The following is a 16,969-nucleotide window of genomic DNA, read 5'->3' as shown; positions in this document are numbered from 1 at the left end:
CAATATGAATACAGACACACAGAGGTCACGAAAGAAAGAAAACAAAGTCATAAAGCTAAATGCAGAAGTCTGTGTACAAGATAAAATCTTTGTGCAGTCCCTGTAAAGCCTTGTAATTCTGCCTGATGTTCCAGGAAGTCAATAATGGCCACTGATGTGTCATCAGATCACATTATATTACATCATACTTCCCTTCGAGAACTGTTGATTTTAAATATATGAGGACATAAGTGTGAATGAATCAGTACAGAACACCCTGAACACCCACACTCTGTCCTAAAAGCAGATGGAATGGGTCCAGAATTAATGACATCCAGCATTAAAATCTTGCTGAAATCTAGAATCCTAATATTGACTTACAATCAGCTGTACTGATGTTTTTCTATAGGAAATACAGCTAGTAGCACAAGGAAAGAAAAACTGTTCCAGGCATCCTAAATTTGGTCAGATAGCTTTAAGACTGAATCAGGCTGCTTGTAATCAAAGGCACAGAGAGAAGCCAGCCCTCAGTTCCTTGCTTCAGGCTTATTACTACCCTGCTGCAGCAATGATGCAGCTTCAGGATTTAAGAGGGGTAGGATGTGGAAAATGGAACTGGACAAGGGGTCAATGTTCTCCTGAGCTTGTATGCTTGCACTGCTAACAAAATTCTGGGGAACAAATGGATCCCTTAATATTAGTCCCAGGTCTGGACAAACTCCAAATAGAGGAGACTTGGCTTTTTGGTTATCCACCTGTAATTTAAATCAAATGTTTGCTGTCTTCAAGTTGTATGAACAATTTTTTGGAGTTTGAGATAGTACAGTATGGGGTTTTTGCTTGTTTCTTCACGTTTTGTTTGTTTTCTTAATGAAGAGACAATTTATTTAAATGGAAGCAGTTTGCAAACTCTCGCCCTATCACATCAGAACTCATCTTAAGATGACCAACTAAAAACAGACATCACTTGGACTGGATTTCACAAAAAGCCCTTTTTGAATTTCTGCTGCTCATTAGCTTTATTCCTTACCAGATTATCTGTAGACACTGCAGAGCAGATTTCCAGACATATGAGTTATTTCTTATACCAAGAAAACAGAAGTTAAAAAAAACCCCAGCACAACAAAATAAGTGATTAATTAACATTTCTCAGCTGTTGACAAATCCTGAGGGTTTTTTTCTTAAGAGCACTGTATTTTACATCATTAACAAAGTCTTTGATTGGATGAAAGTGGCCTATTTGAGAAAAAGGTAAAGCCTGTCTAACACCCTGCTTTTTCTTCTTCTTACTTAGGGGCCATAAGGAAGATAAAGCTTGCAAGAACACTCCACCTCCCACTCATGATTCACATGATATCGCCAGCATGGTTTAATTAGTTTTGCCCAGCTCTTTTTGAAAATGCATTTGGTAAGCTCAAACACAATTACCTGACTTAAATTCATTTTGTTAGCTTTTGCCTGATTCTTTTCTTCACATAAGTCTTCAGAGATGGCTTTGTTCTTCTTCCACCTTCTTGATCTCTTTTCTAAATCATAATGGACTCCTTCAGTCTCACTGCTGTCTGAATACTCCAAGCTAGTTGCCTGTGGATTGAAATTTACATCTAGTTCTCCATGGAAGTGCTTCTTTTCCATTCTGGGCCTATCACTTTGAGTTCTGCTTTGCAACCAGAGAAGTTTGCTAGGTCCTTTAGCTTCCTGGGAAGAGTTTACTGAAGATGTTTCCGAATCGGAGAGCAGTGTCTCCGTGTTGGTGTATAACCCAGAGGAGGGGGAGGTCACTGCCTGGTACTGATCGTTGCCATAAGCCCACTCGGTGCCATACTGGGAATTGGAGTAATAGAAGTCGTCTGGCAATTGCCGGGGTCTCCGCCGCAGCTTGTTCAAGGCCACGTGCCAGTCATAGTCATCCTCGCTGTCTGAGCCCATCTCGTCATAGGCAGACACAATGCTGGACTCGCTCTCCAAAGCTTTGAACACCTGACTCTTTGGTTTGGCCAGCATTCGAGGACGAGGCAGGGTGACGTTCTGCAAAGCCACCCAGTTTCCATCGGTACTTTGGAAAACAGAAGGTGGACCTATGGAAAGGAAACGAGAACAACTGTGATCACACTGGCTGCTTTTACTTGCCACAGATTGAAAGTTTCAACAAAACCAAAAAGTTTCAACAAAACTTTCAACAAGATTGAAAGTTTCAACAAAACCAAAATGCAAGTGCTGCTGCCACGTGAACTCTCCCATGTTGAAAGCCAAGCTGCCCTACTACTTAGAAGCCACCACTTTAAGTCGTGGTGGTGACTAAAATGGGAGAGTACTTGGACCAAAGTTTTTTTCTAAAAGAATGGTTAGGAAAGACTGATGGAACATAAGAACACAGGCATGCATAAATCCTGAGTTTTGCAAACGTCTTGCGTTCTGGTGTGCAATTCTGGTCCCCCACATTGAAAATGAAAGATGGAAAAAGAATCAGAGAAGAGCAACATGGCTTGTACCAGGTTCTGAAATGGTGTCCATTCAAGGAATGATTAAGTAAGCCAGAGCTCTGCCATCTGGAGGACAGAAGACTGAGAGAATACACGCTAAAAGAGGTGGGGAAATCTATTCCAACCTAACTACTAGAGGGCATGAAATAAAGTTAGAGAAATCAAGGTTTTAAACAAACAAAATAAAGTAGTGTGATGCAATGGATACCAGACCTATGGAACTTCTTGCCTAAGGTTATTGTGGATGCTTGAAATTATCTGTGATAAAACAGAGAGGGCTATGAACATGGAGGAGAAATCCACTAAAATTTAATGAATACAGAAAAGCACTTCTAGCTGAGATAGTAATTAAATTGACAGTTCTAGAGGTTCAGAGCCTACTCAGAGGCAGTATGAAAAATACTTTGTCCTAATCTCTCCTAGACTCTTGCTTATGGCTGCTATTGTTGTACCCCACACCAAATACCAAATGTGCTGATTCTGACACAAGCACTACTGCTCTTGTATCCTTTCACACTTTCAGAATATGTTTTACAACTCCAACATAAAAACCAAAAGAAGTCACAAATACAGCCAGAAAGCGCTCTTTAACTCTCTTAACTCCGAGAATTGTATTTCTTCTAAATTTAGATTTAATTTCCAATCAAAATTGAAAATCCCCCTCCTGGGAAGTATGGATGTGCGATGACTGCCTTCTGCAGCACTTGAAAAATATATAATGCCATGGATTTACACAGTAATCCAGCCTACTTAATGAACTTTTCAGACTTAAGGATTCCTCCCATGGGTTCAAATTTGTTATTTTTAGAAACCTACAAAAATACTTAATATAAACCATTAGTTTTCTCATAATGTAAGCACAACATCACTATTTTCAAATGGACACAATATCTGGGTCTGTTGTAGAATATAATTAGGCATTTTGCATTAGATGGTTACAAATACTAGGATGAAATGAAGATTACTTTTTCCCTGGAGCTGTTCATAAAGAACATTAGTATGCAGTAAGCTGTGTGTAGTTTAAAAAAAAAAACCAGTCAGAGGTGCACTACCATCATCAAAACACTCCCACAAAAACACAAAACAAAAATTAAATTGTAATTAAACTTAGGAGCTATGAGAGTTTTATGACAACTTTTGCATTTCTTACTCATTTGAATCCTTTTGGCTTGTTTTCACTTCCTAAGTTTTAAGTCAATTTGGAGAACTTGAGAAAATATCATTCTTACTCCTGCTTAAAAGGAAATCAAAATAATACTAGTTCTCTTGCAGCATTATCAAGCAAGGATATAACTGAAGTCAGGTGTGTAAGGAGAACTAATAATTTTTTATATTAACCTCTGATTTTGGAGAAAAAAAAATCCAAACAAGCTATCAAGCACAAGAAACTCCTGCTTGTTTACTTTTCTTAACTATACTAACTAATCTAAGTATAGGGTTCTCCTATAGAGAGAAAGAACTTTCCTTAAAACATTGTTCCTTCAAACGAAGCCAACAGCTCTGCAGGATATAAATCTCCAACAGGAATTGAAATCAGCTGCACCATATTGCACAAAGGTAATGGAGAGCCACAAACTTTTTTTCTCCCCCAAACCGTATTTCCTTATTCTATTTAACAACACCACATGAGAATCAGTCTAAACCTCAATTAAGTGAAGAAAGGACAGGATACTAGTTGATTACATCTTAGAGGACAAACAGGGTAGAAAGCAACTGAGACCTCTATATTCAGAAAGCTGACTCAGCTTTATCCCACTTTTATTCTACAATGTCAAGTGCTCCCTTCCTGATTTTCCAAAATGAAATCACTTGAAAGAATGTTTTTTTTTCCCACACAATTCTTTGGGCATAAGCTATAATTCATTCATGTGAAAAGGAAAAAAAGATTGAAGAAGTTTCATTGTAAGACTATTGATAAAGGCTCTTGAGTCACCATTTAAACCAATATGAACTGTAACCAAAATCAGCTGTGAACTACTTTTTGGCTACATGGCTAAAAGGCCCATTGATGTTACCACACCAAACTCTTTGTAGAGATTTCTCTTGTTTTCTGTATCATAATACAGAGCTGCTTAATACTGCATAGGTGAGACCATTTTTTACAGATATTAGCAGTGTCAGCTATTTACTATTAGCTCAATAGCCACCACACTTTCATCACAAATGTGTTTTTAGATGAAAGAAGCAGAACAAATCCTCTATGTAGAGTGCCCAAAAAACCTGGGTCAATTTGTCATTCTGATGTGGTTAAGCAATTGCTAAATACTAAATTGCTCAACAGTTGAATGCAATGGGATTCAAGTGGGTGCTTAAACTTTAGGAGCAAATTAACTGCTTTACTGAAAATAGGCCTTCCACTAAAATGCCCAGGAGAAAAACACTTCTGACAGTGGGCTGGTTAAGAAATTCACAGAGTAATGCATACTTGGTTAAGTTAGATTTTAGTGCTACTTTAATATTATTCTTACATGGGGGAGGAGAAGTACTGAAATTGTCTAAATTTCAGTCTCCCCAGTTACCAACTGGCATTACAGATAAACAATTTGAACACCTAGCAGCCCCAGTCCCTGGTTGCCACCATACCCAAACACACACTGTAACTGTTTGTGCTTGCCAGTGCCTAGTGGGGCAGCTGTGGGAGCTACAGCACCAGTGAACTCACCCCACAAAAGAAGTTTTCTGCTTGTGCAGCTTCATGAACCAGTGTGCTACAGGGGTCAGATGGCTCTACAGCTGCTACAAGAGAAGAAGCAAGAATGGGCAGATTCTGCCACGGGATGACAACACTTGGAACCAGGGAATGCTGCTGCAATGAGTTCAGTTCTTCTCCTTGTGCAACTGCAGGGGTAAAAACTAACCAACACTAGGGTGAGGGAGTTGCCTAGTGCTACACTCTTGAGGCCTTGCAAATGCTTCAGCCAGAACAAGGGAGGCAATGGAAATGGGAGCACCCCAAGAGCAGGAGCCACAGCTGCAGAAGCACAGAAAGGGTTAGGTTGGAAGGGACCATGGTGGGTCAGCTGGTCCAACCAACCTGCACATGGCACAGGATTGCATCCAGGTTCTTGAATATCTTCAGTGAAGGGGACTCCACAGCATCTCTGGGCAACCTGTTCCAGCGCTTGGTCACCTGCATAGTGAAGAAGTTCTTTCTCATATCCAGGTGGAACTTTCTGTGCATCAGTTTCTGCCTGTTGTTTCTTATCCTATAGTTTGGCACCACTGAGCAGAGCCTGGATCTGTCCTCTGACACCCTCCCTTGAGATACTTATACACATTGATATCTTCTACAATTACAACCTGTCTTTATGTCATCTAGAAGTAAGCAGGGAATTGCATTCTATCCTGGGTGCTGATTCAGGCAGGAATGGAGCTGACTTGAAAAGCTGCTCACTATCCATCATCCATATTACATCCATACCTAATGCATGATGACAGCAGTCAGATCCAGGGGAGCTGCTGGTCTCTGGAGTTCCTACACATACAGCTTCCTGAGACAAGTCTGGAAGCACAAGTGAGTAGGGCTGCACAGAACACTGCATTTGTGAATTCATCAGAGTTGAAAATAAAGTTGTAAGGAGGAATTCTAAATGTGAATTATTTTAATGACTGGCTCACCACAAAAGCTCATGAACAGTAACCCTGTGTCATGGAAGGGATACAATGGGCTGCAAACTCCTTCAACTGGAGGACAGGTTACCAATGACAAAGAAAGGCCCTTGAGCTCTTCTGTCTTAGAAGCCCTGAAATATATCCAAACCAGTTGTCTAAACTTTGTAGCAGTCTAAAATCAACTTCACAAAGACCCAAATTTTGAATAAATTTTTTAAAAGAAAGTTAAAATAAGCAGTGACATAGCCCAATGAAATTGTGACATGGCAACATCAAATAGACATTTTACATGTGACCTCTGAAAGCACAAAGGTCAGCAGAAATGCCCTAGAGAAGGTCCTTGCTTTAAGTTGTATTTATTCCACACATGAGTGAGAACCAAAAAAAGAATCTTATTCGTACTAGAAATATTTACTTGTTTCATTTAGCCTGTCTACACTCTTCCAGCTGGGCAAAGCAGAGTGCTTGCGTTCCTTCTGCTTCCTGGACTGTCCCTTTTGCTGCCTCCCAAGGGCCTCGGCCACAGACGATGCAGGGTCTTGTCCTTTACTGGCCATATCTTCACTAGCCAGGGAGAATGCAGACTGAGACCTCTGTGGGATTAAAAATCAGAGAGTGAAATTTAAAAACAGAAGAAGTTAATTGTTCAACTATTTACCATAATTAGTATTCAGTTACCCATGGAAGTGTGGGATCTGCTAACATCACAAATGGGATTTAATGTATTCAAAAGAATTCAGCATTAAATTGCTTATTTATGTGCATTTCTGATGCTATGCAAAGAGGCAGGAAATCGCTTATACTACCATGGACCAGATGGAGAGAAATAATTAAGGTGAAGTTGTTGGGAATGTGCTTGGTGAGGACTGATATTGAACTGCTTTGACTCAAGTTAGCCAGAAAGGGATCCCATTGTGGTGAGACATGATGATCTATTGTTGGCTCAACAGGCCATCTGGTGTAACAATTTGCAGAAGTTAAAAATTGAAAAAAAAAGCAAACAAACAGCCTGTTCCCCAGAAAGAGATATGTAACTCAACTGATTTTAATGCAGAATTCTGTTTGCTAGGACATACATACATAACACCCAATATGCTGAGCAGTTTTATTCTGTTTTACTAATGAAGTCAACTCAGTCTACAATTGCACATCTGTTTAGTTCTAGGAGGGTCACATTTCGAGGCATAACAAGATAAAATAGTGTTGTAATTGTTAATCAGCCTGACTGCTACTGAGGGGGAAGGGACATGCCTTTGGTTCCACATAAACAGATCAGACATTTTAGTTTTGACCTAGGCACAGAGAAGTCAGACAGTTACAGAAGACACATTTAAATTTGTCCCGTTTTGAAAAGCTTTTAGTCCTGTCAGTGTCCTGCTGATTTCAACAGAACTCACACTTGCACATCAAATCACAGATGTAGCTGGAGAGACAAGGCTCTCAGAGCTTGAGTCAAGTTGCCTTCCCAGCAGAGTCAGTAGAAGACCATATGTGCCAGGTTTTCAAGTGGCTCAGCTGCTTTGCACAGGCCAAGTTGGCACTCTCAAATCCTTGTACATTTTTAGTGATGTTCAAATCACAAATAATTAACTTAATCTGTTACTCTCAAAAGGGCAAGTCTTTGCCTGTATCAGAGATCTGCTTTGCACTGGTGCAGGTGAGGTAAAGGAGAACTTATCTTTCAGCTATTTTCAAGTCCCTTAAATTCCCAGGACAGCATAAGCATTGCCTTGAAAGCCACACTTATACCACTTTCTGGCTGCACCTCCTCTCATCTGAAATGCTCCTCTGTGGGACCCATGTACCATGCCAGAAGATTTAATTAACTGCAAATCTTCCGGTATCCTTGGCGCAGCAGTAAAAGGAAACTCAATTAAGCACAGGGGTTTAGTTTGGCTTCTGAATTGATGAAGAAAAGCCAAAATTATTGCACTACATATTTTTTATATTTTCTATAGCTACCACTTTGTTAATCTTGTCCACACAAAGACATAGGTCTTAATATGATGTATTGGACAAATTTAGTGATATAAACTATTCACAACAAGTTTAAGTAATTTCACTATAGGGAATCTTTCAGGTGCATCACTTTTCCAAGTCAGTCATATTCAAGTGTGTATTTAGTCTGTTCCAAACCTTGAACTAGATCTTTCACTGATCAAGATGATCTGAATCCTTCTCAACCATGAAAAAGTAATAAAATAAAATAATTCAATGCAATGCATACAGGTACATAAATTGTTTCACTATAGGGAATTTGCTCATGAACTTTGATTTCATCCTGGCAGTATATGTGGACATTTTAAACAATTCTGCCACAAATTTGCCATCTGAACTCTGCTGAGTGTTAACTGTGCTGTCGTTCACTTCATTCATTGTACAGCTAGAACTACCAAACTTGCCACGCTTTCAATAAATTAGTTCTGGTGTCTGCTGCATCTTTTGAAATCTTTGTGTTAAAGTTGTTATATACTGGAAGCAGCAAGTTGTGGTGGCTGTCCATGAATATTCTCTCAGGACACATCCTTCTTCCATGTGCATATAGCAAACAAGAGAGATAAGAGATGCTGAAGACCCAGAAGAAGGAATAGCCTACAGTTCAATCAGTATTATCTATTTTCCCTTATTACACAAAGAACTGCATCTTTAAGAAGAGTAATACCAGGAAGAACTTTAGTCTGTAAAACAATAACAGACTCCAATAATGAGAGCTATCTTTATGTTTGACAGCTTTCCTGTTTTGTTTAAATGGCAGCTTCTTGTGTGCCTTCTCACCGTTTCATGAACATCGCAGCAAAGTGATGCCATCACAGTGATGGCAGCATCTGCTCTCTGCTCTCAACTCACCTAAGACCTGCCAGCAGCTTAACCCTGACAAGGCAGAACTTGGCAGAGGCTGCAAAACCTCCTGAAGTAGCTGGGCACTCCTGCTCCCAGGCTGATGCTTTGGCAGCAAAGCTGTGGCCAGCAGTGCCTGAGCAATTTAAAGCCAGCTCAGGTGCATCCACACTACAGGGCAGATAAGCCCTCAGAGGGACTAGGAGAGACACAACAGCTTGAAGGTTTTAAAAAGGAGAAGATGAACAGCCTGAAGGATGAAAGGAACTGAAAAACAAGGAAGCAGAGAAAAGAAAGTGGACACAGTCCCATGTGGTGCAGTAGCCTAGGATCTGAAATAAACTCAATCAAACAAGCTTATCTAGCGAAAAGCTGATTTTTTAAAGTTGTGTGCTAAAACTTTTGGGTCGATCAGAGGAAGGTTGCTCTCCACAGTTTGCAAGGTCTCTGTGGAGCAGGAAATTGGTATTAGGCAGGAACTACTGCTAAGAAATTTTTCCAGGAAATCCAGTTGAAATACAGCAAGGAGTAAGGCATGTGGTGCCTCCAAAGCTTAGCTTGAGGCCATCCTCATTATTTTTCTACACTTTGTGTGAATTTTTGATAAAATCTGTCTTGGACTGCTCTGCAAGATGTACTACCTCTTCTCACTGAGGATGGTTCAATGTCACAGAAGGCTCAAGGAGAGAAAAGTAATGGCATGATAAAATAGCTTGGCTGCATCCCTACATTTAGACCCTGAAAAAGGGAGACATTTTTGAACTTGCACACTTCACTACTACATTTGCAGGTCTCTGTAGTTCTTGTATCTGGCAAGACTGAAATGATAAGCTCCAATTCCAAAGAAGAATACATAAAAGTGGAGGATTAGGTTATTTCTTGTTCTGAAATTTAGTTTCAGGTAGGGCTGGAGTGAGATAATAGAATTTTTTTACTCAGACAAGCAGGGGTGGAAAGCAAGCATAAACATTAATCTCTGAGCAGTGCAAATCACTGGTAGCACTGATAATGACACAAAAAAGGCGTGTCAATAGCCAAGCTTGGTGTAGGAACAGGACAGAAGCACATCCTGGCATGAGAACAATCCAGTCTAAATTGACTGTATTTTTCAGAGCACAAAAGCAAATGTTTGTGTACAAGTTAATCTCCAATCAATTAGCAGCCCGAGTCAGGACTCTATCTGAAATGCAAATGACCTCAAGACCTCTTTTTGTTGTTTTTGCAAATCAAGAGCAAACTAGAAAGACAGTTATTTGGCGAGAGGCAACACAGCAAAAGCCCTCATCCTGGCTGGCACACTTGCATCAACCTAAACTCAGCCAGCACCAATAACTCCCCAGCCCTGCAGCTGCAGCATGGGCTACATCCTCCTTCCCTGTGGGTGACTTCACTGCTGCACTGACCTGTGCAGGCAGCAGAAGTGCATGTCAATACCCCACACATTACTGTGCTGCATCACTGCTTCTCTTCTTCACAGAGGAAACAGGTCATCTGTAGAGCCACAGGAGATGTCTTTCCCTTAGGGACATTTGTAGAGGAAGCAAAACACTGAAAGTAAGGGAGCAAGCTTGAGAAGCCTGCCTGGGGGCTGATGGTCCATGTGGTTTCCCTGTGAATGGATGCACAGAGGTACTGGAGGTAAGGCTGGCTACCCTGATAGGCTCTTAGATCAGTTTGGTTTGGAACAAGGGATTTTTACTGACCAAATGAAGGAATCATGTCCCTCAAGCTTTATCAACTGCCTACATGCTTGGATTGCATCAAGATCTCAGGGCAGAAGAACTGAGTGTCCAAAAAAATACAGGAGTCTAGATACCATTTTCAAAATAAGGCAGGAATGTGGGAACTTTGGTTTTGCTTTATAAAGATGTGAGATGTCAAGAAAGGAGCTAAAGATACTTGGTGCATTTCCTAGCCAGAAGTTCTGCTTCCTCAGCAAACAAAAACCCCAAGCCATCCACCAAGTGCTATTTTAGGTGTATTTATGTGTTATAAATGTCAAGGCTGCCCTGTACGTTTGCAGTTGGACGCCGCTGGTTTCTGCAGCAAACCGGTGCATCAGCAGATGGCACTGCAGCCCCGCAGATCATTTGCTGTGCTCTGCACACACACCACAGAGGCAGGTGCTGCACGCTGGAGTGCTGGGCAGCGCAGCACAGCTCATAAAATACAGCTGGGGTATTGACATGCACTTCTAGACACTTGAGTTAGATGAGTTCCCCGCCAAATCCTGCCTAGTGGCACCTCCTGTGACATGTTTGTTTCAATTACAGACACATTACTATCCTTTATTTTTTTTAAATTCCTCTTCATGGATTTCTGTTGCATAGTTTATAATGTTTGGATGGAGAGAACTCTCATTTTTCACTAAACTAGAACTAAAAGGAATCATCTTATTCATTGATGGTATTCAATAAAAAAAATTAAAAAGACAAAGTAGTTTGTGAAGATTAAAGAAGGAAGGAGTGAATAAAAATAATCCCATCTTCCATTACTTAATAAATATAAATATTCCATTTTCTATCAGTAACAATTTACGAGCTCACTCTTCTGAACACAGAATAAATAAAAGCAAAACAAGTAACCAAAAGCAAGAACAACTTTATAAACCATTATAAAGAATATTGAGTCTAATGTTGATAATCTATAGATTTTTTACCTTGAAACACTGCCTTATATGTATGCATTTTGTTTAGAGAGACAACATGAAGATTTTGCAATACAAGATGAAGAAGTTTGGGTTTTCACCAAAAGATGAAAAAGAATTCCTCTTTCTCCTAAAGAATAGCCAAAATGGTAATTCAAAAGAGGCCACAAAAGCATCTGATGGGACTTTAGAACTGGATCATGCATGTTTTTTCCCCACTTCCCTCTTATTTCACCTTGTTTCCACTCTTACATTCCACTCTTCATTCTGATAGAACTAGTGAAACAGTAATTTATTCTGCAATTATTTGGAAGAGGTCAAGGACGCTCCCAAGTTCAGGAGGGACTGGGAACCCCGGGTGCCACAGGGCAGCTGCAGGGTCACCACAGTAGGAGCCCCTGCAGGCACAGGGACCTCAACACCCATGCTGAGGGCAGGTTCCTCTGGATTTGGGCAAAACTCTGAATCCTGTGCTGGGCAAGCTCTGACCTGAGTGGCAGCCACTAAGTTGGGCTTTGAGGACTACCTTGTTTATTAAGGGAATCAACCTAAAACTGATATATAAACTCAGATGACTCAAATGCAACCTTATTGATCCCCTCTGCTCCCTTGCAAATTCTGCAGCTATGCCTGCCAGTGGTGCAGCAAATCCCCTTCTCAGCTGTGCTCTGTGAATGCAATCGATGCACAGACAGAACCAGTAGGTCTGGTAGCAAATACAGTAGCAATCCCTAAGCATTACCAGCTTATGCATCCTTTGGTAAGAAAACTCCCACACCAGGAAGGAGACAGTATGAGCTTGCAAATGATGCCACTCTGCCACAGCCTATTTATCCTGGAAGTGATTTTTGCTCTGCTCAAATGTATGCAGTCGGGACATCTAGCAGTGGGAGTGAAATACCAAGGGTTTTGAGCATCTGTTCCTTAGTTAATCTTGTATGTGGAAAAGGATCTGCTAACAACTTTCTAAAAAAGGGCAAGAACAGGCAGATTTTCACACTCAATTGAAAGAAAATTCCCTCCTAACCACCCCTTATGGATATCCCATCCATGGGGCAAGCCCTTGAACAGCAGGTTGGGAGAAAACAAAGATGACTGGTCCCTCTCCTGCAAAAGGCTTAGAACATATGTCCTTCAAGGGTCTGCCCAAGCTGGCTTTTTGTTCACTACTGACAGACATATTCTGGTTGCAAATGATTGTTTCCATTCTTCTGCTGGGCTCTTAGACATCTGATTCCCTTAAAAGCACTGCTCCTTTAAAAATACTTCAAAAATAATGATTAGCTTATCAGGAATGGGTCTGTCAGAGGACGAATGCACAGCTGTGTGGTAATATGTAGAGCAACATTTGGGTGCACATTTATTTTGGGTCAGTTCAGATTAGCTGACCTTGATTAACCAGATGGAGAGGAGGGTTGTAAGGGAGAGAGACAAGAGGTTATTCCTCAACAAATGCTGGTAGGCATGCCAGTAGCTCTACACCATCACCCATAGCGTAAAAAAAAAGGAAAAAAAAGCTTGCCCACATGTGAAAGTGCTACTGCTTTGTTTGCAAGGAATTTGTAAGCTAGTAATAATGGATATTTCATATTGATCTCAGAATATGAGTATAAACATCCCTTTATTGTACTTCTGAGGTTAACAATTTAGGGAAGTGCTAGGAGCATAAAATACCATAGTTTGATCAATGTAATGAATTTATGTGAGCAAGTCTATAGAAGTTTGTGGAACAGAGGTTACATATACCAATGCAACTGTAATCCATGCAATGCCTTTACAAGGTACTCTTATTCATTTAGCCATTACTGCTCCTCACATGTTCCCCCAGAGCCCACTCTATTTCCCTTCTCCCACACTTTGAATGTTGTGTGACATGTCCTGAAAAAACTTAAATGAAACTAAGAACAAACAGGGAAAAGACTTCCCAGTTTGAAGACACTGAGAGCTCAGTTAGGATCCAGTGGTGACAGTATTGCCATTTTACTTGCAGAAGAGAAACAGGAACAGCAAAAGCCAGATCCCTGCTTCTGGTGCAGGACAGGAGGATTTTGCTTTGCTACTAGCACATCTCTCTGGAAGAGTGCTTGTATATAAGAGGGTAGGGGGAGGAGGTGAGTTAGCACCCATGTTTCAGGTCTAACTGCAGCCTTACACATAAACACACCTCTTTTTCAAGTGAATACTCTTCACTAAACACATTATTCTTTTTTTATCCATCTCTAGGTGTCTCAGTTCCCTGCACAGCCTTTCATGTCCTGTTCTGACCCTCATCTACAAAGCTGTGCTGAGCACAGCACTCGCCCATCAGAGAGAATCATTGTATGCCCTACTCAACACCAGAGGAAGCCTCAAGTGTTCTGAGTTTATTTACTTCTTCCTCTGGCAATATACACCCTGATTTAATTCAAAAACAAAGTAAGGTTTGTCAGGCAGCCCAGCTCTGAGCATCACAGGTTTTAAGTTAGACCTGAAAATTCTGCGAAACCCAGGAATGTATTATGATAGCATCTTTAAAACAAAATGAAGCTGAAAGAACAAAATATGAGCTTAATTATTTGGAAAATTACATTATACAATTACCACCCTTCTCTGTCCTTTCTCCTATTCCCTTGCATGCCTTAAAACCTATCTTGGCTGGCTGACAGTAAGTGCAATGCAGCTGAATGTAGGCCTGCATGGGCTCGATCATGTAGCTAGCATCCAAAACTGTCTTGGAAGTTTGTCATTGGATGGATAGTACTGTGAAACCAAAAATCAGTAATGTTATGCTAGAGACACATCTCAAGATGAATTACAAACTCAAACTACACAGACAACTTTAAAAGACAACAATGCTGTAGTGTTTAGCCTTGCACTGATTATTTAGCCACCTGAGCCTTGAAATCTGGCACTAGTTGCTGAGTCAGAATCAGAGACTAGTTGCATCCTATCCTTCTGCAGCATTGGAAGGAGGGAAATCAACCAGATTACCATGGACAGAGCCATCTTAATCTGAAATCCAGATTGTTTTGCCACCGAGATTGCAATGTCACAGTGTCACCTGTGGAGTCAGCAGATGCCAGTATTATCTGTTACCTGGAAAGTACTTAGAGAAAGCTGGATCTTCAAATAATAAATATGAATGAAAACGACACATTATTTTTAGAACACCAAATTCTTTTCCATCTCAAAATGCACTATTCTTTCTCATTCTGTGCAAAGATGGCACTGCATTTGGTGTCTTTCAAAGGAAACAATACAGCAAATAACCCACTGGGATCCAGCTGATGGACTTCTGGATAAATGCACACCTGCCTCACTGGAAGTAGGTCCCAGGAATACACGCCATGCAACCTTCTGATGCCAGCTCCTGTATAAAAGTTAAAAGCTCCACCTTCCCTCTGACATGACACATTTATTTATTAGACATAAATATGATGTTTCTGATGCAGTCATTGACAGGTAGGAACTGATGCCAGCTGGTATCTACAGTGCTGTGCCTCACACATCTGAAATCCCTCTCCCACTATGCTGCATGACTGCTAAACAGAATTCCTCCTCAAAAAGGTTTCCGTCAAGCACTTTTGTTTGTGAGAAACCTTAAAAGGTACAGAGCACCTGCAAAACCTCTGGAGATTTCCAAAGCAGTGCTAAACCTCAAGTTTGTGAAAACTTCCTTTTCTTTAAAACAAATCAAATGGAGGGAAAAAAATAAGGAAGAAAAAATAAACAACTTGCAATACACTGTGGACCTTAAAATTAGCTTAACCAGTATACTTCTGTTTCCCCTGAGATGCATCATAATGTGTATTTAATGAAATCCTCCTTTTCCCTATATCCCTAGCTGTTTTATATACTATAAATTATGGATGAGCTTCTGTTTATATATGCAATCTTTATGCTGTAAAATAAAGACCACTAATACAGCACTTAAAACACACCAGGGTGCCTTCACTCCATCAGTGTTTAAATGGGATACAATTTGCCAGCTGGTCGTTTGCTCTCTGGCTGGCAGTGATGTATGGCAGGCGAACTGGACTGAGAGAACAGAGGAGCATCCACCCATTGCTCTGCACTCTTCCTATCCCAACACTGCACAGCCTTTGCTTATTGGTAATGAGAAACAGATGGTGCCATCCATCTCTTTTTATGAGATGAGGAAATAAAATATTCAGCCTTGTTTCACTATTTTTAGCCTGGGCGAAGTTTCTCAAAGAAATCTAAGATTGAAAAAAAAGGAGAAGAGAATGTCTATAGCTACTAGCACACCACAGTACTGCAGTTAAACAATCAATACTCTAGTTTGGAAGGGGAAAGTGAGGAATTTTTACTTATTTAATCACATTTTCAAAGCAAGTGGTTTTGGATGAGCAGGGAGATAATGCAGGGCTTCCTGAGACTACTGGAAGTTTCTGGCTGATATGGATGAGCTGTACACAAATAGCTGTGATAAAAAGAAAAATTTCCTGGCAGGCGAAACCACAAGGTGATATCTGTGATTATTACAGCACCCCCTGACTCTGTAAGAAGTGACTTTGGTAATAAAAAGCAATGCAACAATAAACATGGTTTTCTAAAGGCCAGTGGTACAGCATACAATTGTCATGTATTTTATCTTATTATTTTCATTGCACTAGCAAAACCACATATATTATCTTCTGCACAGAAGACAAAAAAAGTTCCTCTAAAATAAATTTTCAGTATTAAATTATGAAATTCCAACTGCCTTAAGATTTGCTATCCTTACCTCCCTTTCCCCGGCATGTCTTTCTGTTAATCATGTTTATTCCTTCCTTTGATTTAATCTATCCTGCCTTTGCTAATTTGTTAGCCTGTATACCAAAGAAATACTCAAACAGGGGAAGTTTTAGTTAAATAACCTTTACTGGGAAACACATTCATGTACGTAACTGTCACAGTAATCGTCTCCTTGGATAGCTTTGATAGAAAAAAAATGAAAACTTGTTTTTCTTCTTCCTTCCCTTTGGATTGTTGTAGCTACTGTGTCTGTCCACAAAAACCTTGGTTACACTAGGAACACCTGTGCTAATTAATCTGTTGCAGGAGACCCCTTGTTAGCTGTGGTGTGTACTAATATTAAAAAGTTTTTATCATTACAGGCAGATCTCTGCCTAATCTAAGTCGTCACACACAGATCAATATTAGGATGTATGTAAGAAATCAAGAGTTTGGGGTTTTTTGTCACTTAATGTCATCAGTTAAGAACTAAGAAAACTTCACTTATTGTAGTGGAATCCAAGACTTGCTGTTACAGACTTGGACTCAAGAGTTTCTGGGAGGCAGTAAGAAGCTTTGCCTAGAATGGGCATAGGGCTTCTCTGCCGGCTTCTGTAGAAGCTAGGTTTTGTTATGGAAAGAAAACAAAATTGCAATTCTTTTGGTAGAAAAGATAACTTTGTCACACAATATA

At 40.3% G+C, this 16,969-nt stretch overlaps 1 protein-coding gene across 7 annotated transcripts in view; it reads right to left on the bottom strand.

Annotated features, from left to right (window-relative positions):
• MYRIP (myosin VIIA and Rab interacting protein) overlaps positions 1 to 16,969 on the bottom strand; it is a 205,673-nt gene that overhangs the window by 30,816 nt on the left and 157,888 nt on the right. For 4 of the 7 annotated variants that reach the window (XM_063156288.1, XM_063156333.1, XM_063156308.1 and 1 more), the window contains exons 9-11: positions 6,490 to 6,667; positions 5,497 to 5,592; positions 1,408 to 2,057 (exon numbers count right to left, since the gene is read on the bottom strand). In XM_063156288.1, coding sequence (XP_063012358.1) covers positions 1,408 to 2,057; positions 5,497 to 5,592; positions 6,490 to 6,667 — 924 coding nt within the window. The remainder of the gene's footprint in view (positions 1 to 1,407; positions 2,058 to 5,496; positions 5,593 to 6,489; positions 6,668 to 16,969) is intronic. The other 3 variants (XM_063156317.1, XM_063156325.1, XM_063156341.1) reach the window with 1 other exon arrangement.

The sequence above is a fragment of the Melospiza melodia genome, chromosome 1, assembly GCF_035770615.1.
Source record: "Melospiza melodia melodia isolate bMelMel2 chromosome 1, bMelMel2.pri, whole genome shotgun sequence".
Lineage (NCBI taxonomy): Eukaryota > Metazoa > Chordata > Aves > Passeriformes > Passerellidae > Melospiza > Melospiza melodia.
This window is presented reverse-complemented; position numbering and strand designations above follow the sequence as displayed.